Source organism: Tenrec ecaudatus, chromosome 7 (genome assembly GCF_050624435.1).
Source record: "Tenrec ecaudatus isolate mTenEca1 chromosome 7, mTenEca1.hap1, whole genome shotgun sequence".
Taxonomy (NCBI): domain Eukaryota; kingdom Metazoa; phylum Chordata; class Mammalia; order Afrosoricida; family Tenrecidae; genus Tenrec; species Tenrec ecaudatus.
In genome coordinates, this window is record NC_134536.1 from 85353982 (window position 1) to 85379383 (window position 25402).

General features: G+C 39.8%; 2 protein-coding genes and 1 pseudogene across 3 annotated transcripts in view; 2 read left to right on the plus strand and 1 right to left on the minus strand.

Annotated features, from left to right (window-relative positions):
• Positions 1–272: 272 nt before the first annotated feature.
• The window catches only part of RNGTT (RNA guanylyltransferase and 5'-phosphatase), a 258807-nt gene continuing 233677 nt past the window's right edge, over positions 273–25402 (plus strand). The window contains exons 1-4 of one of the 2 annotated variants that reach the window (XM_075554782.1): positions 273–554; positions 7977–8086; positions 15510–15613; positions 15698–15786. In XM_075554782.1, the coding sequence (XP_075410897.1) occupies positions 491–554; positions 7977–8086; positions 15510–15613; positions 15698–15786 (367 nt within the window). In that variant the 5' untranslated portion in view covers positions 273–490. The remainder of the gene's footprint in view (positions 555–7976; positions 8087–15509; positions 15614–15697; positions 15787–25402) is intronic. The other variant, XM_075554783.1, reaches the window with a different exon arrangement.
• LOC142453460 (small integral membrane protein 10-like protein 1) lies at positions 16484–18632 on the minus strand. Its single transcript, XM_075554785.1, has one exon. The coding sequence runs from the start codon at positions 18569–18571 to the stop codon at positions 18368–18370; it is 204 nt and encodes a 67-aa protein (XP_075410900.1). The 5' UTR covers positions 18572–18632; the 3' UTR covers positions 16484–18367.
• LOC142453900 (small nucleolar RNA U3) lies at positions 19650–19842 on the plus strand (annotated as a pseudogene).

Below are 25402 nucleotides of genomic sequence, written 5' to 3' on the forward strand. Positions count from 1 at the left end.
ACCAGTGCAACGACGCTTGGCGTCTTTCCACTTTCTGGGGTTGCTCTCGGTGGCCACACTGGGAAGGGAAAACGCGTCTCGCACGTACTGGCGAACTCGCAGCAACTTCCCAAGAGCCGGGCGGGATCCCGCGGGCGGGGCCGGGGGCGGGGCCAGGGAGGACTCGCCCCGCCCACTCCCCGTGGCCTAAGTCGCTCCTGTTCCTCGCTGAGCTTCCCGTTCTTGCCCTCTGACCTCGGAAAGCAGGGGGCGGGGCCCTTCGGGCGGAAGTTGCGGTGCATTGTGGGCTCGCCCGAAACCGTGCAGTTGAGTCTGAAAGAAAGTGGCGCGCTGCCCCTGACGTTACCGAGTGGGAGCGGCTCGGGTCGGAGCCCGGCCAGGATTCTGGGGCGGCGGACCTGCGAGGCGGAGCGGACCGCGAGACGCCGGCGGCGCCGGCCAGAGGAGCGTTGGTGCCGGGGGCGGGGGCGGTTCTCCGCGGCCCCCAGACATGGCTCACAACAAGATCCCGCCGCGGTGGCTCAACTGTCCGCGGCGCGGCCAGCCGGTGGCAGGTAACCCGGGTCGGAGGGAGGTGTGAGGTGCTGGAGGTGGTGGTGTCGTCGTCCGAGTTGCCGGGCCAGCTTAGTCGTGAGTCGTCGGGGGACGCAGCTTTTGGTGGTTGCGAACCCCCGGGGCTGTTCAGGAAAGATCTGTGCTCGATCCACGAAGCTTCGTGGAGAAGTGGAAACGAGGGCGGGAGAGAGTGGGGTCGGTGTCTGGGACGCTTGTCACTCGCTTGTAAGACTGATTTCGAATGCGAAGCTGGGTAGAAGGCTTGTGTGGCAGGAGCCGAGGACTCAGAAATAGAGATTTTCGTACCTTGAAGCTCGGTCAGAAGTTTGGCTGTTTCAGGAAAATCGTTGGGGAACAGGTCTAGGAACCCAGAGGTTCTTTTTTCTTTCTAAATTTCTTAAGTGATTATTGTAGGCTTTTCACCTTTAGCGATTTTTTGACATACAATAAGCTTTTCATTTAAATATTCAGTGTGAGAGGTTTTGAACACGTGTATGAGGGGATGTACCCTGGGTAGCCCAGCCTGTTTGCACCCCACTGCTAACTTAAAGGTTGGCCGCTTGAACCCACCCGGCCACGCTGGGGAAGGGAGACCCGGTAGCCGCGTCTGTACTTATTATAGCGGGTCTACTCTTGCCTTGAAGACAACTGGTGTGGGCTGTGGGGTCCATGAAACCCCTCACTGCTCAGTTTTCTCTTCCTTCAGCAACCATCTAGGTGCTTTTCTGTCACTCTAGGTCAGTTTGCATTTTCTAGGATTTATAAAAACAAATGGAAGTATTTAATATACAGGAGGTCCCCCAGATTATCATTGTTGGATTTCTATGTACGTGGAAAACCGAAATGAGCAAATAATGGAACTTTTCCATAAACTTTTTGAAGCCCCTTCGTAAAACCAGCAGTCCTAACTGCTCCCCCCAAGCCTTTTATATGAATAACCCAAAGTACATAGAGAGTGGACAAGAATAAAAATGTGTTACAGATATTTAGTGTAGCTGGATACCTCTCTAATTAAAAAACTTTAAAACACACATAGAAAAGCACGTTATATTTGAGGGCTTTGAAGAGTTCATGGAAAAAATGCACTTTTCCACAAATTTTTTGAAGTTCCCATGACTGGGTATACACTAAGACACACATTAGACTAGCATTAGTTATGAGCTGCACTCCCTATTACCCGACACTCATTTGAAGTAAGGGTAAACTGAGAGATTAGGGAATGGAGTTCATGCTATCTTGGGACTGCCTGTGTACTTTACTGCAGGGACGATTCTGACACCTTTCACTCAATTATTTTGAGATCCGTTTGTTTTATTCCCTGTATTAGTAAATCATTCCCTTTTATTGCTGAATAATCTTTTTAAAAAAACATTTTATTAGGGGCTCATACAACTCTTATCACAATCCATGCATATACATACATCAATTGTATAAAGCACATCTGTACATTCTTTGCCCTAATCATTTTTTTCTTTCTTTTTTTACATTTTATTAGGGGCTGAATAATCTTCTATTGTATGGATATACCACAGTTAGTTTATCCATTCACCTGGACATTAGTTTTTAAGATTTTTGACCATTACATACAGAGTGCTATGAATATTCATGTATAAGTCTTTGAGCATTGCTTTAATTTTTCTTGGTAGAATCTCTAGAAAACTGTTTCATATGGTAGGTACATCCTTTACATTTAAAGAAACTGCCAAACTCTTTTCCATAGTGATAATTTTTTACCCACCATCAGTTTATGAGAGTTGCATTTACTTCATATCTTTTTCAACACTTGGTATGGTATGGTCAGCCTTTAGTTTTAGCCATCTTAAGAGGTGTGTAGTTTTATCTTAGTGTAGTTTGAATAATGGCATTGAGCATCTTTTTTACATGCTTACGAGCTATTTGTAAAACTTATTTCATGACATGTATATTCTAAGCTTTTGCCAGTTTTAAAATGGGGTTGTTTGTCTTATTTTGTTATGAGTTTTTGATATAATTAAATACAAGTTCTGAAAATTAAATACATTTTGAAAATCTTTTCTCAGTTAAATGTTTATTTGAAATGTAAAATTTTAATGAATTTGAACTTATTTTTTTTCTAGGAAATGTTTTGAGACAAAAATGAAATAATTTCATAGGGAACTATGAGTACTTCTGTACTTATCTGTATTATATCTATGTAGCTATTTAAAATTATTGAAAAAGGAGATTGCATAATCACTTTTTAGTCAATTTCTATGATGCTTCTAGTTTAACTTTTCACATTTTTATAAAATTTGCAGCCAAAAAAGCCATAAACACTAGGGATAAAATGAATGATAATGTAAGCAAGGCTTAATATTAGTAAATGCTTTTCTGTAATCAACAACTAAATTTCTTACTGTTCTGTCTTTTTATAGGCATTTCAATTCTAATGAAAACAGTTCTACTATACTTGATAATCATTGCATTTTCTTCTTCAAAATAGTTTATCATCATTCTTTACATCTTTATTTATAAGTCTTATTCTCTAGCCATTTCAAGTTTTTTACTTGAATCACTTCTAACTTGGTGTCCATGATTTCTTCTTGTGTTTCTCTGGCAGAGCTGTGGTGGTTTTGAACTGCTGACCTAGTGGATTATAGCCCAGGGCAGAACCACTATGGCACCAGGGCTTCAACCATGATTCTTCTTAGCACACGGTTTTCTCTGAAGTTACCGAGAAACCGCTAAGCCTAGTTGTCTGACTTCTCTTTTAGCCTGGAGCTTGGCTCCTGGATCTTTTGGTTAGAGTTATCGTGTTAAACTGATTTGTGAGGAAAAGAAAACCAAAGAAGTTTCTGTTAACATATTTTATTTGGAATAAGAAAAATATTTTCAAATCAGAATTTTAACATAAGATTTATAAGATGACAATAGCAAATGTTAGAATACTGATACATGGGACAAATAGGGCCCTAAAAGGGGTTAGATAGCAGCAAGTAAGGTGCTAAGCTCCAGGCAATGTTCTACATTTATGAGAAATGGTGTTGGTATGCCCCTGCCACGCCCCCCTCCCACCCCCAAGAAGAAAGGCTGGGTTAATAATAGAAAACACTTCCTTTTTCACAAGTTTGGGATCTTTGGGCCCTAAAAGCTTAAATGCATGCCTGGTAACTGAAAGGTTGACAGCTTAAACGTATCCTGTGGTTCTGAAGGTGAAAGTCTGAAGGTGACCTACTCCCCTGGAAAACTCTGTGAGGCAGTTCTACGCTTTCACACCGTGGCTATGAGTCCCCACTTGAGGGCACCTGGCAACAGCAAAAGGGAGTCACTACGCTCACTACCTGATCTTGGGGATGCCTGGATGGAACCCTATGTCTTCTGAATCCCAAACTGGATCTTTATCACCAATCAATACTGCTTCAGATTGTGGTCTTATTAGAAAGGAAAATTAACACATTGAGTTCTTGATGCCATATTGAGAGTTACGTAAATATTTTACAGTAGCAGGGCCAGAAATACTAGCTATTTTTGGAAACTTTAGTGAGAAATGAAAAATTATTCTGCACATTTCTATTAGGGTTGCTATGAGTTGGAATTTACCTGATGGCATTGAGATTTTATATTTGGAACCCCAGTGGCACTTTTGAATAAGTGTTGGTCTGCCAAACCCACCAGCTGCTCCATGGAAGAAAGATGAGGCTGACTGATCCTGTAAAGAGTTACAGCCCCAGAGCCCTTCCTTATGTGGGCAGGGTCGCCGAATTAGGATCTCCATGACAGTGGGTTTGGTTTGGTGTGGTGTAACCTAATTGCTATGACCCCTGGTGGTGCAATGGTTAACCCAAAGGTTGGCTGTTTGAACCTACCCAGTGGCTCTTTGGGAAAGTTTGTGTGCTCTCCCTTGTAAAGATTAGAAAGCCTCACGGACAGTTTCGTTCTGTCGCAGGGAGTCGCTGAGTCCACAGCCCCCAACAACAACCGTCTTATCATTCATTAATATAGAATGAAGTATTTTGAAGAGTATAAGATAATGTGGAGACCAGCTCTTATCATACATTATGAACAGGTTCGAGGGGGTATGGGTAGTCAAATGTTGGGCGAGGGGATTCCTGCAATATAGACACTCCAGGGCCCAGATCTTTATTAGGGGCAGGCTTAAATACCTTCCCTGCATGCAGCCTGCAACACATGACAGGTTTTACACACAAAGAGACAGTTCGCAGTTTGAAGGTTACAAAGAAGCATTAACACTTCAGCCAAGTTATTCATAGATAGGAGAGGAAGATGAGGCTGGGAACATGAAGTAACTGATAAATTTGCAGGCTGCTGCCTTCTGCAGCTTTAGTCAGGGAGTACTTGTTTATTTTAGGCAGAAAGACAGGCCAGACATTGCTTTATCAGTTCCCATGGGTGAGACATTGGCATTCTCCCATGGACCATGAACCGTTGAAGTTGGTGGTCCTGTCCTATTTGCTTAAGGAGTAAACAGCTTTTTCCTCACAGAACGTGCCTGAAGAATGGTGATGTTACGTAAAACTTGCTTTTATTTCAACCTTCCTATCCCCCAAGTAAAGTATAACAAAGTAGTCAATTGAAAAGAGGATGGGGGGAGCTTGGTATACAAGGGGGGGAGGGTGTACTAAAAAAAAAACACCAAAAAACCAACCAGAATTTTTTTCCCCAGAGCTATGTACTTAAAATTTTCCCCCCAAAACAACCTTTTCACCTTCAAAGTAGTCTTAATTACACTTAATACATTTTTCAAATCTGCGATTCCGTTCTTGAAAGCTTTCAAACTCATCTGTTTGCATGGCTGACAGCACCTTCCCCATTTTTTTTCTTCACCTCCTTTATGTCATCAAATCACTGTCCTTTCATGCCCCTCTGCATTCACGGAAACAAAAAGAAGTCGCATGGAGCAAGGTCAGGTGAGTCAGGTGTGTGGGGCACGAGAGGCATGCTGTTTTTTGTCCAAAACTGGTGTACTGAGATGGCTGTGCGAGCAGATGCCTTGTTGTGGTGGCAAAAACAGTTCCCAAATCAGGCCTTTTTGTCACAGTTATATAATCTTTTCAGAACCTTTATATAGAAAGCTTGATTAACAGTCTGACCTGGTGGAATGAACTCCAAATGTACTATCCCCCCTCACATGACATCTGTTTTTTTGGGGTAGTACCCCCTCGTATATTAGGAGCAAGGAAAAGATAATCATTGTGCATAGTGATGTATGTGGTAGGATTGCCTCTGAGAAGGGTGATTTTGATTAGTCATTTCACTTATCTGTCTGGCTGTGCGATACTGTCTAGGAGCCCGAAGCTGCTTGGGTGGATGTGCAAAGAAGTTGGCTCCATAAGTCAGAGTTTTTCTTGGTGAGTGTGACTGAGTACAGGGGCTGATTATGATACGTTTTGCATTGGGTAGAAGTGATGGGAATATTGGAGGAGCTGATAGAAACCTAGTGGCCCATCCAGTGAGGAGGAAAGGTTTAATGGGATACATTTTAGAGATTACCTTCTAACACACTACATTAAAAAAGAAAATTGTTGGGAATACACACAGCAAAACAATACTAATTCATCAATTTCTACATGTACATTTCAGTGATTCTGATTGCATTCTTCAAGTTGTGTGTCAAGTGCTTACCCTCCTTTTCTGAGTTGTTTCTCCCCATTAACAAATTCACAGCCCCCTAAGGTTCTATCTAGTCTTTCAAGTTCTAACCTACTATATTCTTTACTTAGGAGGTTTATCATTTTTGACATGTCTTTCTTTCCTGATTTGAACGTAGGATTTATGAGAGAAAGGATTTTTTCTTGTGTATGTTTTCCATTAATTGAGCTGTGCGTCCACAGTAATGCCTAGTACAGATTTGTTCTTGTGAGTTGGTGTCCCTTATGTACAGAGTAGAGCTGTTCCATTAGATTTCAAGACAGAACCTTTTCGGAAACATCTGTTTGCTAAGGTGTTTATTGGTGGGTTGGAAGCACTAAATTTCCAGCTATTAGTAGAACACTCGACGAACAGTACTCCTTTGGTAAAGAGTAGGTGCTCATTACATTATCTGTTAATAAACAAAAAAGTGAAGCATAATCTATGTAAGATGGTGGTGGAGCCGGTGAGAAGTTGTTAGATTCCGGACATTTTGATGGTCGAGTCAACAGGATTTGCTGATTAGGGATGAGAGAAAGGGGTCAAGGCTAGCTCCAGTGTTTTGGGCTTGTAGGAGAACGGTGGTGGTGTTACCTGAGAGGAGGCAGAGACTGTGAGGGAGAGGTGGGTTCTGGGGTTTAAATACTGAGAGCTCAGATTTGCTTGTTGAGAAGTAGAGACAATTTGATACACAAGTCCAGAGTTAAGGAAGAGGCTTACCCTGGAGATTCAGAAATGTATGAGCCATCAACATATTGCTTGTTTTTAAAAGCCTTGAGACAGGGAAGACATCAAGCAGAGTGAAGGTGGATGGAAAAGCTCTCCTAGACCAAGCTCTGGGAGCGCACACAGGGAGCAGTGGGGGAACTGGTAAGAGCCACTCTGGGTAGCTTAGGAGGGAACTCAGGAGGAAGTAGTCTTCTGAACGCCCAGTGAAGGATGGGACTTAACGAGGGCGAAGAGTAGCCAGTTGTCTCATATGTTGCTGAGAGCTTGAGTAATGTGTGAACTGAGAATTGAGCACTAGATTTAATAATATGAACAAGCAGTTTTGTCGAAATTACTTTAAAAAAGACCAAAAACTTGTTATGAAATTTAGATTAAGAAAACCACAGCTAAAAATATGCTTCTGGAAGAGGCCAAGACTACACTTAGATTTTATTTTAGATATATATTATTGTTGATTTTTGTTGTGGATTAAAATATAAATTAGTTTAAATAAGTGATTTTAAAATTGAATATAAAAAGTGACTTCATCTGTGCTCATTGTGACTCAGAAAATGAAAAGGTCACAAAGGGGCATTCTTTCATGCTGACACTGTAATCACTAATACTCTCTTTGATTAGCAATCGTGTCAGCATTCAGCATATTCTAGAACTCTGAGATGTAGGATAACGTTCCTAAGGTGGAGAACGTTTCAACTTCATATCGAAGAACATCTCACTAGGGAGTTTACAGTATTGATTTCTTTCACTTCATTATCAGTTTTCTAGTACAATATTTTTAAGCATTTTAAGGCAGTAAGTTTTTAAAATGTAAAGTACCAATAAGTGGTGGGTTTTGGTTTGCTGCTGTCTTTGATGGTCAATGTTTAGCATTTCTGTTGTCCTTAAAATTTCCCAGGCGGTACCTTTTGAAAGTGTACTTTTGATTGAGAGTACTTAATGAATAGTTACATTTCAAGTAATTAATTAATTAATTGGTTTTTCATTTAAAACATTGTAGTAAGTTGATGTTGAGAATTGTTAATTATAAAGTTGTAACCTGGAACATTTTCCTTAAGAAAATTGTTACTCATCTTGATGTTGTTTAGGAAAATTCCTACCTTTGAAGACAATGTTAGGACCAAGATATGATAGTCAAGTTGCAGAAGAAAATCGATTCCATCCCAGCATGCTCTCAAATTATCTGAAGAGTCTCAAGGTAAGAAGCAAAGCATTTTTCGGTTACTGATTTAACTAATGTGTCCCTCTTTTATCTTTAAATAGCTATTCCCCTAAAACTTTCCATATTGGAAGAATTAATAGACTTACAGGAAATTGCAAAAATAGTCTATAGCGTTCTTGTAAGTCTTCCCCCAGTGTACTTACCCCAATGATGACTTTTTTACATAACTATTATAATATCAAAGCTAGTAAATTGACATATGATAATACTGTTAAGTACCCTATTTTTGCTTTAATACATCCTGCAAATGAGAACATGCATATAATATGCATAGCATGTGTAGGAAACTAAAAGGGGTGGTGTAGTTTGAAAAAAAACAAACCCCAAACCAAAACACGCACACGCACACACAAATGTAACACAACCCACTATATAATGCTTGTTACATGCATAAAAATATGAAGCTGGCAGATTAGGACCTAATGTGTAGTGCGTGTTTGTGGTTCTGTACAGTTGGTCTCATGCATAGATCCATTGAGGTGGTTATAGAACTGTTTCATCATTGTAAAGGAACTCCCTAAGGTATACAGTGTTTTAGAGTTAGGCCCTCTTCCCATTCCCATCTGTCTCCTCAAGCCTGTTGAGTAATGCTAACCCGAAAGGACTCAACCGGGCGGAGTAGAGCTGCCTTTGGGGGTTTCTGAAACTTAGTCTTCACTGCAGTGGAAAGCCTCATTGTTCTCCTGAGGTGGTTTCAAACTACTGACCTTGTGGTTAGCAGCCCACCAGGCAACTGCTAATATTTTCTCTTCCTTTATAGCTTTGTCATTTCAATAATGTTCAATAAGTATAACACTCTTGAGGTCTATCTAAGTTGTTACATGCTTGAATAATTCATTCCTTTTTATTGCTTAATAGTATTCAATTATATGGATGTATAATTTTATATCGTCTCATTGATAAACTTTTGAGTTCTGCCCAGTGTTGGGGGATTTAATGGAGCTGCTATAAACATTGTACAGATTATATGAAAATAAATTTTCAATTTTCTGGGATATATACTCGAGCGATCAATGGGTCATGGGTCACATAGTAAAGAAAGTTAGTTTTATAAGAAATTTCCCATCAGGTAGCTTTTTAAGTGTAAACGAAGCTGTATTTTTTTTAACATTCTGACAAAATGCTGACAATTAGTTTCATAAGGTTGCCTTAAATGATAAGGCTCTTATCATGGGATACAAAAGTTACCACTTAGAATATTTTAATGTTAAATCATCTCTTTTCTCAGCTTAGCATTATGTGAGTTCTCGATTCCATGTAGATCTTTTATTTTTGTTACAGACTTTTTTTGGGGGGCGGGCAGTGGTGTGCTGGTGGCATAGCATTTCATTGGGCTGTGAACCACAATGTCAGCAGTTTGAAACCACTAGCCACGCCATTGGAGAAAGACAGGGCTTTCTACTCCCATAAAGAGCTAGTCTCGGAACTCACAGGGGCAGGTCTACTCTGTACTACGGGGTTGCTATGAGGTGGCATAGACTTGATGACAGTGAGCTTGGCTTTTGGCATTGTAGGCTTTTATTTTTATTATTGAAATCAAACATGCTATGGACAGACTACTAACAGCTGGGTTTAGAAGCAAGTTACCCGTGTTTGAATCCAAGTTTTGTGAGGAAGTTATGAAATATTTTCATATTTTACCTTTTTCACCTATAAAAAATTAGTGCATGAAAAGTATTAAGGATAGTGCTTGGCAGAGAATAAGGGCCTCATTTAAATCTGAAATAACCTTATGAAGTCAAGGGATGGCTATTATCCTTCATGGAATCAAATGATCCATCATAGAAATAAATGTGTATGTAGAATGTGTGTGTGTGAGTGTACACACATGGAACAGCACTGGTGGGTGCTGTAGTGATTACAAGTTGGGCTGTGATCTGCATGGGCCACAGTTCAAAACCACCAGCAGTTCCTCGGCAGAAAGACTGGGCTTTCTATTCCCGTGTACAGTTGCAGTCTTGGAGGCCCACAAGGGGTCTCTGTGAGTCAGCGTTGACTCGAAGGCATCGAGTTTTTGAGTGCATTTCTACATTTACATGTAAACATACGTTATACACACATTCATGTGCAGTAGGGCAGTTACACCACGTAATAGTTTCTGTTTCCTTACCTAAAATATTCCTATGTACTAAGAAGATCCTCATTTCCCCTTTTACCACCTTTACTACCACTCTTCATTACCTTCTGACTGGACCTGGAGACAAAACATGACTTGTAATCTTAGCTTGCTGAGAAACTGTGTTGTGACATCTAAATCTTCATGTTCAGCAAGACATATTCTAGTAGAAATTAGTAAAACACATTATGACAACTGGTTTTATTTCTGAATTTTACATTCTTCACTATTTTTGCAGTATGAAAGCTTGAAGTGCTTTTGACCTTTTTTCATAATAATAGCCTTATCATTATGATGACTATAAAATTATATAACCCAATATTGCTATTCAATAAAGCAAAAACAATAGCGAAAACTAGCAAATATAAGAACCTGAATTGTTCTCTTGTTTTTCTTCCTAGAGAGTAAAATATGCTTTAGCACAAGGAGGAAGATGTGTGCATTAATTGTCCCCCTGGCTTCAGTTCTTTATATCTTCTTTTTTGTTTGAAACAGACTTGTCACTAAAGACTCCAAGTCAATTTTAGTTTAGGGCCCCCTCCTCCCTTTTTTTTAATCCACTCACGTTTTTGGTATAAGGAATCTGGAGGAATTTTAAAACTTATTTTGATTTTTAAAGGAGCATCCTATACATATTTACGCAGTCCATTTCAGGAAGTGAAAACAAAAATTATCCATTAAACCTTCCATAAATGTGGTCTCTTTCCTCCTCCCCAACTCATGTTTCTTTCTTTTTAGAAAGAGACCTTGATTACTTTTTTAATGCTTGAGCCATCATTTACTAAGTGGCGTAAAGCAACAACCGCATATTTAGCTTAACATTTTGTGGATCTCTATTTTGGTCTAGGATCATCTAGGAAGTTCTTCACTACCCTTAGTTGCAATCATTTTGCAGCTCTGGCTAGTTCTGTTGTTGGCTGGCAGTTGATCAAAAGGGACTGAGTTGGCATGATTTTTCTATGTTCCACATGATCTCTTAGACTCCATCAGCTTTATCTCTTTGCACGTCTTAATATGACTAAATCTGGTATAGCTTGGGGATGTGATTTTATTGCCAGATTGAATGTGTTTATAATTTTAAGGTTTTTTTTATACCACATGGTTTCCTGAACACTAGCCAGCTACTTCATTTAGTGATGAGCTAAAGAAATGATTTTTGTTCTAACCTCAGAAAGAAAAACTGCTATGATTGATTTGAGAGATAGTATTACATGTCCAATGAGTTATACAGAAAAAATAATTTGTACTGAACTTCACTGGCTATTTAAGGGATTTTACAAGAGAATTTCAGCTATACATTTTCACTCCTATACTTGAATTAGAATTATTCTTCCTATCATTTATCTTTTGATTTAAAAATAGGTACTGTTAAAATAAAAAATAATAGTTTAGCTTAGTTAGTAAAGACTCTCTACCTTTAACATTGTGCTCTGTTAAGATCTGCCCATACCGGACCAAGTGGCCAACACTAACTTGAAAGATAAGAGAGATAATTTAGGGGACAGTGAGTTAATGGGAAATATAGCTAATAAAATTTTAAATTTAAGAAAATATGTGAATAACAGCTTTACCATTGTTGGAGAAGGAAGTTGCAAGTTAAAGGGAAAAGACTGGAATAAACATTGTGGGATTGAGTTAGAGTTGGAAATATTAATATGGAATCATTGTTTTTAAATACATAGTACATACACAGGACAATACATCCACTTGATTACAAATCCAAAAGTTAAAAAAGTTGATAAGGTGAAAAGTCTCTTCACTTTAAACAAAACTGTGGTAAGTTACATATAGCAACAAAATTGACATTGAAACCATTCAAAGTGTATAATTCATTGTGTTTTGCAACCATCATTACTGTTTATTTTCAGAATCTTTTACTCATCCCAGACAAATTCAGTACCTTCAAGAGATAATCCCACTCCTGACACCAAAAAAAAAAAAAAAAAAGAGATAATCCCACCCTCTTTCCTCCTAGCCTGTTACACAAGGTTTTGCAGTTTGCTTAAGATCGATAGCCAGAAAGAGCCACCTATAGAAACAAATGTTGTTATCTAGAGAATTTGTGAATGTGCAGGTGTCAGGAAGTGCCTGACTAATGTATCCATGTCAACTTGTACGCCTTTGTGTATAATTTACATACCAATAACCAGCTGCTGCTGGCCTGTGAATTCTGATTCATGGCAACCAACCCCAGGTGGGGCAGAGTGGAAAATCTGTCACCCCTGGACCTATTTCTGTTCTCTTTCTTCCCACGCAGCTTCTGTAGTGATCTTTATTTTTTCTGCTAGCCCCTGGATTTTGTTTTTTAATGTGTTCATCTTTTTTAAGCCTTTGGGTTTCACTGCAAAAATGTGACTTGAGTTCTTTTTGTTTCTTCTGCTATTTATACCGTTTTTGTGTGATACCCAAGAAGATGGAGGGAAATTGCTGCTTGACACTGCCATTTCTACACTGTCTGTTTGATTCCAACTTCTTTTTAGGAATTGCAATTTTACGCTTCAGTGTATTTTTAGGAAATACAAAGGGTTATAAATCAAATGGAAAGGGGAAATATTTACTTGTGTATTTATGACATAAAGAACTTCTCTCATCTTTAAAAAAATCGTTTTATTGGGGGCTTGGACAGCTCTTATCACAATTCATACATCCATCCATTGTGCTAAGCACATTTGTACATATGCTGCCATCATCATTTTTAAAACATTTTCTATTTGAGCCCTTGATATCAGCTCATTTTTTCCCTCCCCTCTCCCACTCTCCCTCCCTCATGAACCTTTGATAATTTATAAATTATTTTTTTATGTCTTACACTGACCATGTGTCTGTTCACCCACTTTTCTGTTGTCTGTCTCCCTGCGATGGGGTTATATGTAGATCATTGTAATTAGTTCTCCCTTTCTCCCCTCACCTTCCCCTTCCCCTCATGATATTGAGACTTTCATTATTTGTCTTGAGTTTATCTGTCTTTGATTCCATGTTTCCAGCTCAGATCTGTACCCATGTACATGCTCTGGTCTAGCAGGATTTGTAAGATAGAATTGGAGTCATGATAGTGGGGGGAGGAAGCATTAAAGACCTAGAGGAAAGTTGTATGTTTTATCAGTGCTGTATCGCACCCTGACTGGCTCCTCTCTTCCTTGTGATCCTTCTGTAAGGGAACGTCCAATTGTCTACAGATGGGCTTTAGATCTCCACTCCACACACGCCCTCGTTCACATTGATAGGATTTTTCTGGGTCTTTGATGCCTGATACCTGATCCCTATTGTTATATATAAATATATTTACATATATACATAACTGTATTTAGACCTCTATAAATGTCCTCTGCCTCCTACTTCTTTGCTCTATTTCCTTTTACTTTCCTTTTGTCTCACTATCATGTTCTGCCTTCATTCAGTAATTCCTCTCTGTTACTTGCTCTTGATCAAGCCCTGCCAGGCATCTTATATCCTCCTCAACATCGATTTTAGATCACTTGTTATTGCCTTGACTCAGTTTGTTAACACCTGCTTCCTTCCTCCCCTCCCTTTCCCTTCCCCTGTGTTCCCCTGGATCTGTCAGTCTGTTGTTTTCTCCTCTGAAATGTTTATCCCGCCTATCTATCTTTGTCTATCTTAATAGACATGCAGAGTCAATAATAAACATAAGAACAATACAGAGCAAAATAACAAAAGAAACAAAACAAAACAAAAACCACTGACAAAAAGAAAAGCCTAGTCTTGTTCATGTTTTGTATAATAAAGGCTTGTGTCTCTGCAAAAACAAAAAAGAAAAGAAAAGCCTATGAAGAGTTCCAGGTCTGTTTGTTGACCTTTAGGTGTGTTTTCTGGTTGAGTCTGATGGAGTGCCATGCCCTGGCCCCTAAGTCTATTTTTGGTAATTCCCAGGGACTTCATTGCTTTGTCCCCTTGCTGCTTTGTTTCACCCCCTTAGTGTTTCTCCCAGGCGGGATGGGTCAGCAGATGGGGCACAGTTCTGCACTGTGCCTCCAGTGTTGTCCCTCATAGTGCTATGGGTCATTGAGGGACAGTGCCTCATATTTTAAGCCTGAGATGCAGTATGTCGTAGACTGGAAATGACACACAGGTTTCAATGGAGTGATTGGGGATGGCTATCTGGAATGCTAGGCTGATGTCTTCCTGGAGCTTGTGTTGGTGAGTGTGCCAGATAGATGCCATTTCTAGTCTAACCTTTTATCTAATCATAGATGAGGAGCCATATGCAGAAAACTAAAAAAATGTTCTCTTAACTCAAGTTGTACTCAGTACTTGGTCAATTTTTTAAAAAATAAATCATTTTATTGGGGCTCATGCAACTCTTATCACCATACATACATCAATTGAGTAAAGCACCCTTATACACTTGTTGCCCTCGTCATTCTCAAAATTTGCCTTCCACTTGGGTTCCTGGAATCAGTTCATTTTCCTTTTTTCCCTCCCCTTCCTTTCTCGCTCCCCCCTCCCTCATGAACCCTTAATAATTTATAAATTATTATTTTATCTTATCTTACACTGCCCGGTGTCTCCCCTCACCCACTTTCCTGTTGCCCATCCCCCAATGAGGAGGTTACATGTAGATCCCCGAGATCGGTTCCCCCTTTCTACACCCCTTCCCTCTCTGTGTCGCCACTCTCACCGCTGGTCCTGAGGGGTTCATCCGTCCTAGATTCCCTGTGTTTCCAGATCCCTGCTGCACCGCTGGGCGTGCTCTGGTCTAAAGAGGTCCGCAAGGTAGAATTGGGATCATGATAATTGGGGGAGAGGAACTAGGTAGATTTTTGTGATGTTGGCACTAGAGTCTATTTTGCTTTTACTCTTATTCCACCATTAGTTTGGGAAAACACACACACACACACACACACACACACACACACACACACACACACACACACACACACACACACACACACACACACACCCTTCCCACCACTCCCCCTTCTATTCAATTCCAACTCATAATGAGCTTAAAGAGCAATAGAGGTGCCCTATGAATTCTAAGATTAGAAAGCCCTATGTTTCTCCCTCATAATGGCTTGTGGCTTAGTGTGTAACCCACTTTGCTACCAGAGCACCTTTTAGTTTGGTGTTAGTCATTTATTTTATTGGATTCTTGCCACCTTTTCGTGTCTTGGATCAGAAATAAGTGGTATATTTGCTTAATAGTTCAGTAGGAAAGAGAGCATAAAATCCTCCTCAATGTATGTGGATGAACTGTAGTATTTCCTTATAACTATTTTGAAACAAATTCAGTTACTAATTAATCTGTCCCCCCCATCTTTTAAGGTTAAAATGGGCTTATTGGTGGACCTGACAAATACTTCAAGGTTCTATGACAGAAATGATATAGAAAAAGAAGGAATCAAATATATAAAACTTCAGTGTAAAGGGTAAGCCATGTATTAATATTAAGACTCATATTAAAAACTTTCATTGAGATTATTTTTGTTAAAAAAATTCTTTTTTCATATTAGGCATGGTGAGTGTCCGACAACTGAGAACACTGACACATTTATTCGTCTGTGTGAGCGATTTAATGAGAGAAATCCACCAGAACTTATAGGTATGTTTTGTTCTACTTTATCAACATTACCACTTTTTTTGTACTTGGTGTTTCCAAGGGAATTGATACACTCTTGCTGTGGAGCGCCTCCTGTCAATAGTGCTTATCTGACAGAAGATGAACTTTTATGTTCAAGAACTTACATATAGTTTCGTAATATTTTTCTTTTTTTTAATGGTTTCATAATTTTTATGTTAAAGGAAAAGCCCTAATTTCTCTTATACCCCACCTCTACAATAATAACACATTTTTGTCCAATTTTTTTAAAATGAAACTTTCTGGTGCTTTTATTTATTATTAATGGGGATTCAATGCATGTGTCATTCCATATTTCAGTCATGTCAAGTAGAATTGTACAAATATTACCACAGTTTCCATTAGTCCATATTTTAAGTGGATTCATTTCTGGATTTTCTCGAGTACTAATTATTTTTTAAATGATTATGGCACCCATTTTAAAGACTGTGGTTAAGTAACTTGTTTTAGAGCATGGTTAGGAAACTTCGGGATTTAAATCAAGGACATCTGACTCTAGGGCTCAGGCTTTTTTTTTTTTTTTCAGGTGTAAATTTTGTTCACAGTTCAATATGGCAGTCTGTAGTAACACACACACACACACACGCACAATTAGTTTACCACGTACTAAGGCAGGGTTACTTCTAATTTTCACATAGACATTTAACAGTTGAGGAAACTGTCTAGATAGATTAACAGGCAGATTAATAAACTCACATAAGACTACAAAACTACAGAGGTCTGCTTGAATGAAAAACTTAATCTACTCTTGTGGCTCATAACTAGCATTGTACACTTAAAGTATCTAGAGAGAATATGAAAAGGAGATGTATTGAATTTTAATCAAAGACATATACAGTTCAAAAAATCCAACAGCAGTCACCTGCCTCTCCCTACCCAATTTCTGCTTTCCTTTCTCCGCACAACCAATTTGAACTCTTAACTGCTTATCGGTGACCTCTGTTTTCATGACCAACTTGTTGACATTGATTTCTTGACTTTTCTGTATTAGGTCTGAATCGACTCCCCATGACACCTCCCTCAGTGGTTAAAGAAATACACCTGGTCTGGTTGAGCATATTCCCACGCATAGTGACTCTGCAGGGCAGAGTCCAACGGCCCCAGGTGTCTCCCTGGCATTACCTCTACAGCCACCCACTGCCACTTCTTTGCTCTACTCTGAGGCGATGGTGGGTTCAAACCAAAGACCAGCGGGCACCACAGCCTCGCATTTAACCACTCCACCACCAGGGACACGAGTCGACTTCACTCAAATGAGGATTGACAGTGACTGCAACAATGGGCTCACACAGCAAGGGTTGTGGGGCGGGAGCAAGACCTGGCAGTGTTTCTTCTGCTGTACACAGGATGGCCGAGTTCGAACCGACTCCATGGCATCGAACACTGACTACTACTATTCACAGTTGAGGCTTGTAGTGTAATTTTAAAGAACTTTTCATTTTGAGAAGGGCTCATAATTGCCTCAGTTTTTAAATGTACAGATCACTAATTCACCTACACTCTTTGAAAAACTAAAATCTCTTTAAATCCAAATATATCAGGTACTCTCCCATCATCTCCCTTCATCTTTCTTCGTTAGGCAATTCCTATTGACTTCAGGCCCTCCTTCCCCAATACAGTGACATTGATTTCTTACTTTGATTCCTTTAAACAGTAAAAATACATCTTTCTTTTCAACACACAGTATCACTTCAATTATCGCTTTATAAGGACAGTTACCGGTCTCCCCTCTCCCCCAGCATGCCCAACTGCCAACAATACAATGACATTTGCACTCTAGTTTGTAACCACAATTGTATTCTGCTAAAAAAAAAAAAGGAAAATCTTAATGTCCAATATTTAAATGTTAAATGAATACTAAGCTTTGTCTTTGATTGGATTTTCTTCTTTGGCTTCAACGTCTTGGTCCAATTACTACCATTCAAAGGGAGACTGAAATAGAATCTGTTTGTTTACATTTCCATTGTTCAAAATCCTGCTGCACGTTACGTTTTTGGTTTTGAGGACTGTCTGTTTGGTGGCTTTAGTTGTTTTGTTCAGTCTCTAATTGACATTGTTTTCTTTTGCGGGAGAAATTATATCCTGTCCATGACATCTCTATCATCCTCGGCTTCTTGGTCATTCCAGGTATCGTTGACAATCCAATCCAATATTCCCGAAGTCCACCGATCGCTCATTTTAATTCTGACCATCGCTTGCCGTTAATTATTTTTTTCTGAAAAATCTAGTAGCCTTTCATGTGTCCTGCGCCCTTGTTCACATTAAGTCCGTCCTATTTTGATGGATGGATGGATGACGTCTGAGATATTTGGGGGGGGGGGTCTTAATCCAAGGGTTCCGTGTTTTGGGAACCGCGCAGGGGCCGTTCTGCGTCATCGGGGCATCAACCGGGGCGTCAAGCGGGGCGTGGCCGGGGTGGCTCCACGACATCTCGCGAGATCGCGCAGCGCCCCCGCAGTCGCCCCGCTGCCCCTGGGGGTCGCCAACGAGTCCGCCACCTGGCCGGGCCCGAAGGGCAGCCCCGCCCCGCCTCGCCATGGTCGCTCTAGATGTGTACCTGCAGGCGGATGTTGAGGATTATGGAGCCCGCGATGTAGAAGCACGGGAAATTCATGCGCAGCTGCCAGGCCAGGTGGAAGAAGGCGAGCAGGGTGCGAGAGAGCCCCTTGCAGAAGGCCCCGTACGAGCCGGTGACGGCCGGGCCCATGGCCCTGACGGCCAGAGCCGAGGAAGCTGCCTCGATAGCCATGCGCCCGGTGTGGCTGAAGGCCGTGCAGAGCCCTTGCCCGAAGCTGGACCGACGAGACGCGGGGACACTGCGGCTGCTGGGCTCCGAGCTCGGGCTCAGGCTTTTGAGCACTAAAATATGCTTGCTTCCTCACTCAAAAAAAAAAAATATTTGGTTACATAGCTATCAACAATAAAAACAATGTCAAATCTCAGGAAAATAAAACTCATCTTAATCTTTCCTCTCAGACATGTATTTTTAATGTTTTTGAGTATTTTTCAGTCTCTTACTGTGTATAGACATACCTCAGATACATTGGAGTTTCTGTTTTGGACCCACTGCAGTAAAGTGAACATCGCAATAAAGTCACACAGATGTTAATTTTTCGGGGGTGGGGTTATTCTTTCTGGCATATATGGTAGGGCTGGAAAAAGGTCTTAAAATTTTTCCGTTATCTCTTAATTTCATTTTTCCACAAACATTTTGAGGTCTTCTAGTATAATGTTGCATGGTTTGAGTTGCATATCTAATTTAAAAGTTTTCTACATAAACTATCATTTGTTTCAGTGCAGTTCATTGAATAATTTTCTCTGCTGATGACTTTTGATGCCATAAATTAACTTTTCATATGTACTCTTTGACATTTTTTTTAGTTTACTTACTTTATAATGTTTTATAAGGGACACTTTTTTCTTGTCAAATATATTTTCTTTTGTGATTTCTTTTTCTGAATACATTTAGATTAACTACTTGAAGAAAATATAGGAATATAGGAGCAAGTAGAGGTCAGCGATTATTTAATTCTGGGTTAAGGAAGGGCTTTCCAGCTCTACTATCAAAGGCAGAATCGATGTGTCCTTGGTCTGAAACTCACCTAAGGATGCTTACTCAAAATGTGTGTTTGAGAGCCCCAACTGCACCTACAGAATTAAAACTTAGAATGAAGTTCTAGAATCTAAATAACAATAAGTCTCAGATGATTTTTATGTACACTTAAATATGAGAAGCATTATGAAAAATAAAATATGGTAACAGTTTGGTAACAGTTACCAAACCCCTACAAACCAAAACAAAAAAACTCTTTTAAAAAAAAAACCCGAAGACTATACTTTCAGGGATCATTTCTATAGTGTGTGACTAGAGAAGTTCCTCTGATTGTGTAGAGCACCGAAAACCACGAGGAGGAGGCGCAGCGTTCTCTTCTGAGCGTGAAGCCGGCTTCTGGTGCTGCTTTGACGCAGCTGCCGTTTGCCAAAAACAAACAAACAAACAAAAAAAAACCCATGCCCATTTTTGTTAATTTTGACTTATATTGGCCCTATTGACAGTAGAACTGCCCATAATCATTTCCAAGGAGATCAATCTTTTTGGAAGTACACTGCCACATCTTTCCTCCATTGATGGATTTGAATGACTATCCTTTTGGGTAGCAGCCAAGAGTTTAGTTACTGTGCCACCAAGGCTCCTTGATGGTCATAACAGCTACTATTATGCTTCCTAATTGCCCTGCAGATACCGTGAGACATTATACACAGATATTTAAATACATTTTTCATAACACCTTTATTTGGCAGTGCACTTGCCTGTCTTGTTTTGGCACCTTTCAAAAACAAAAATAGACTTTTGTGCCATGGTGATGGCGCAGGGGAGCAATTTTGAAGGTAGGGTTAATAGCAAATTTTTAACAACATTTAAGTGGACAGCTCTGGAGCAAGTTTACTGGAATGCTTCCCCACATAAAGCAACAGTTTTTACATGGATCAAGTGTTTTAAGGAATATCTGAAAAATGACAGCTTGAGAAGATTTTAGCAATTGGGTTTTGGGACCTCCAAGGGGTAATTATAGATTTTCTCGATGAACAGGATCTTTATGGGGGCTTAAGAAAAAGGGAACTGGCATAGGTGAGACAATAACCAGAAAAGTTATGCCACAGACTTTTCCCATCCCAGCAGTGCACCTTGTAGTTTTCTAAGAATATGAGCATTTCATTGGTAGCTTCGCCCTATCCACTTTTGGCCTCAATCTCGCCCCTTCAGACTTCTTTTTGTTTCCCCAAACCCAAAGAACATCGAAAGGAAGCACAGTGTTAATCTTTGAGGATGCTAAAACCTGTTTGATGTGGTATAAATGGAAGAGTGCAGCATTCTACAGGGAAGGGTGGGAGATAGAACCCTGCCTTCCAAAGTGTCTACACCTAGATGGGGAGGATATGTTGAGAAATAATAGCTTCACATTTTGAGAAATTTGTTTAATAAAGACTTCTGTGATTTTTGTCGCAGTACTCCTTGAGGGCACCTAACAACAGAGTCTTGATTTTTGTAGTTTTTAGAAAATCTGGGTGTTAGGCAGCACTCCGTAATGGAAACCAGTAACAATTACTGATCTATTCTTAGCACCGTATCATTTATAAGATCAGTATAGGAATATTAACCCTAAGTGAGAAATAGTGGTTAAAAATGTCATATTAGTTCAACTTAGGCATTGCTTCCAAATGATTTACCAAACATCTGTAAGTTTTTTAGACTTCTTGAAATTATAATTATAGTTAAAAGATTCTGGGGCTATAGTATATTTGTGCACATACAGATATAGACTATTTTGAGGGTAAGAATTTTAAGAATTGGAGAAATTAAAAAAATCAATTTTGTGTTGAAACAGCCAATTTCTTAGTAAATAGTAGACAATGGATATTAGAATAGAATCCTTCAACATGGATTTTGCAGCTTGTATCCTTCAGTTCTTTCATGTTGAGAGGTGCTAAGCTTGCTCTTCCCTGTTTGTTTTCTAACTCCATGTCTTTGCACATTTCCTTGTAATACTCTGCCTTCTAACATTTGTTTGTTTTCATTCCTCCTCCTGCAAGAGCATGTTTTATCAGACTTGGACTTTTCCTTCTTTCCTTTTAATGACCTTTCTGCTCCTGTTTCCACACGTGTTTCCTGACCTCATTCTTTCTTTTTGCTTTCTCCATAGATGATGTTCTTTTGTGGCATCCCCCCTCTCATCTGGCCTTTGTAGGGCGTTAGTGTTTAATGAGTCTAGGATCTTCACGAGAAGGTCTTTCAGTTCAAGTGGAACACACTCAAGGCTGGATTTTGGCTTTGATGGATTTGGTGTAATTTTTTTCAGCTTCCACGTGAACTCCCCTATGAACAGCTGACTTCTGGACTTATTCCAGCTGATGCTTTTGTGCTCATTTGACTCCTGACCTAGCCATCTGATAAGGTCCATGAGTAGATTTACCACTTATATTGCTGACTAAGGTATCTGCTAGGGTCATTGGTCTTGCAAAGTTCTATCTGGCAGTATTTTTATGACCAAGGCCATCTTTTTCAGTTAGTCTAAGGCCGTATATTCTACTTCCTAATCTTCCTTTCCAAATTCAAATCACTGCCATCGAGTCCCTGCTGACTAATAGTGACCTACTGCGGGGGTCTGAGACTAACTGTTGACGGTAGTAGGAAGCCCAGTTCTGATTTTGTCGGTCTGTGATCCTCAAGGTTGGCAGTTCGAAACCACCAGCAGCTCCTCAGGAGAAAGACTAGGCTTTCTATTCTCCTAAATAGTTAAAGTCTTGGACACCTGCCAAGGGGGTTGATAAAGAGTCACTACCAATTCGATAGCAGGGCGTTTAGTTTGGCTCAGATCCTTTTTTATTTTGCATTCCTCTTGCCAGTAATTATGAGCAAATCTCAAATGCATGTATGGTTAATTTCAGACCATAGAAGCTGGTAAAAAAAGTTCTTCCTTTTGGGCATTAGTAGTTAGGGGGTGAAATTGAAATAATAGTTAATGTATATGTACTCGAGTATAAGCCGACCCGAATAGCAGCCGAGGCACCTAATTTTATCATAAAAAAGTGCTGAAAAACTCGGCTTATGCACAAGTGTACGTACATACTATATTTGCTGATTTTCTTTGTAGGCTTATGGATATTATCTTAACACTGCCAGTGTTGTATTTCAGGATATTTGTAGGGTCCTTTTTGATGATGAATATGATGCCATTTCTCTTCAATTTGTCATTCCAGGCATCGTAAACTATGTAATTGATTCAAAGGGGCCAATACAAGTTTATTTCTGTTCACTGATAGCTAAGATACTGATTTTCAAACATTCCATTTCACTTTTGACATTTCTAGTTTTCTTGATTCATATTTTATATAACTTTACATTATGATTATTAGTGGATGTTTGTAGCTGCTGCTTTTCATTTTGAGTTGTGTCACATCAGTAAATGAAAGTATACAGTTTTACTCCACCCGCCTCGCCTCTGCAGGGCAGTGAGTTAAATAATGTGACTCTTAACCACAGTATCTAAAACTCCTACAAAAGGACTTTTCCCTGATGGGTCTGAGTCAAAGGTGGGGGAAGGTACTGATTATAGGGTTCAGCTGTGAATGATTATCATCCTGCTGGGTGTAAAGTGAAGCAGAAGGGGAATCTTACTACCAGCAAGAGAGAGAAAGGAGCTAGGAGTGGAGCATATTCTTTAGGACCTGGCGATCCCTGCACATTGAGCCTCCTTCATTCAGGAGACAGCTTTGCCATCCGAAGAGCAGCCCAGCAGAACCAGGAGCCAGCACATGAGGCAGAGTAGTGGACTTCCCAGCCCACAGAGCAAGTAAAAGCCAAGTGCTATGGGACAAAACACTAGTTTGGAGGGGTACTTAATTAGGGAAGCTAGGCTTGCTGACCCATGGATTGGGAACTGAGAGCCTTCGGGTTGAGCCTTATTATGGAGTGAGTGGCATGACCTTTGGTTATTTTAATAAATTTTTAGGGGCAGCCCTAAAAATTAATTTTTTTGGTAATATGTCCTGACTGAACAACTATACCCTGAGCATTTTTCATCTAAATTGTAACTGTTAACTTCCTTAATAAACTCCACAATCATGAGCCTTTGTCTGTGAGTTCTGTGGGGTTCTTGTAGTGAATTATAGAAATCACATCATTAAGGTTGATTCTACTTTGAGGAAGCAGCTGTTCTCTAGTCGTATTTTAAGTGCTTCTCATCCAGAGGGCCTTATCTACCAGCACTAATTTCATAAGTTTTTCACTGACCAGTTTTTTTGGGTGTAGATCTCTGGGCCCTTCCTATTTTGTTTAAGCCTGGAGGCTCCTCTGAAACCCGATCACCATGGGTGATTTTGCTGGTAGCATTTAATAAATGAATTAATTGATAATGCTGGACTGAAGGAAAAAAACGGCAAGCCTTGATTATAACAGTAAACGATTTTATGGGCAAAAAATATTGAATGATGTAGGAAACATCAGAAGATAGAAGGAATATGTAAGAGTCATTGTGCCAAAAGAACTGTTTGACATTCAAGCATTTCAGAAGGTAGCATGTGATCAACAACTGATGGTTTTGAAGGAAAAGTCCACGTTACACTCAAGGGATTTGTGAAAAATAAGGCTCCAGAAATTCATTGACTACCAATCGAAATGTTTCAACAAACTGCGACAAAACTGGAAACACTCACTAGGCTATGCCAAGAAATTTGTAAGCTAGCTACCTGGCCAACCAACTGGGAGAGGTCCATATTTGTGCCCATTCCAAAGAAAAGTGATACAGTGGAATGTAGAAATTATTGAACAATATTATGATCACATCTAAGATTTTGTTGAAGGTAATAAAAAATGGTTGCAGCAGTACTTCTCCAGGGAACTGCTAGAAAGTCTAGCTGAGTTCAGAAGAGGATGTGGAACAACGAGTACCGATGCTGAACAGAAGAATATTTTCCTGTGTTTTATTGACTATGGAAAGGCACTTGGCTGTGTGGATCATAAATTGTGGATAACATTGCAAAGAGTGGTAACTCCACCCTTCAATCGCATTCCTGTGGATCTTGGATCTTGTACACAGAAATGGTAATTCAACCGAAGAAGGGCATGCAGGGTGGTTTAGAATCCAAAAAGGTACAAGTAAGAATGGTGTGGGGGTGATAACTGCGCTCCTGTAACTTCACAAACAGGAAGGAAAATCAAGATCAGCGGTTGAGTGAGAGTGTTGAGATAAAATTTGGACATACCTTCACTTTTGTGACCTTTCCTCAATTCTGACACCATCCCTTCCCTGGCATTGTGTGCTTCTCTGCTGGACTTGAGAATTTACTGCAATGGCCACATAGAACTCAGATAATACGATTTTCCAGGTTATTAGAGAAGTGGCAAGTTCTAACTGGAAATAGGGATTGACTTGAAAGTACCAAGAACAGCTCAGGATACAGTTCCTCTGGTAGGACTACCTTTTCACAGTTGTATGTACAGATTTGCCACTTGAAATGTGGAAATTGATTATGTTTGATTACCTAGATTGTGTAGAAAATGAAGATACAAAAAAAATTGAAAAAAAATGAAGATACATTTGAATGAAAAGTTGACTTGAAACAGTTAATAATGAGCCAATCTTTATTTATAAAAACTATGACTTATTGGTCCCTAGGGCAGGGGTTGGCAAACGGGACTCTCCGGTTCTATGAGGCTCTTTTAGTACGTATAGATGGTGCTGAAGTAAAATTAAAAATAAAATTATCATAGTTTCATTTAAAATTTTAAAAGCATGCTATTTATTTGGTTTATTTATTTAATCATTTTATTGGGGGCTCGTACAATTCTTATCACAATCCATACATACATCCATTGTGTCAAGAACATATGTACATTTGTTGCCATCATCGTTCTCAAAATCTTTGCCTTCTACTTGAGCCCTTAATATATGCTGCTCATTTTCCCCCTCCCTCCCCATTCCCCCCCACCGCATGAACCCTTCATCATTCATAAATTATTATTATTTTGTCATATATTACACTATCCGACGTCTCCCCCCACCTTTTTTTCTGCTGTCCC

Bases quoted from the DNA above. Each gene is read 5' to 3' on its own strand.
- LOC142453460 (XM_075554785.1), bottom strand. From the start codon at position 18,571: ATGGCTATCGAGGCAGCTTCCTCGGCTCTGGCCGTCAGGGCCATGGGC.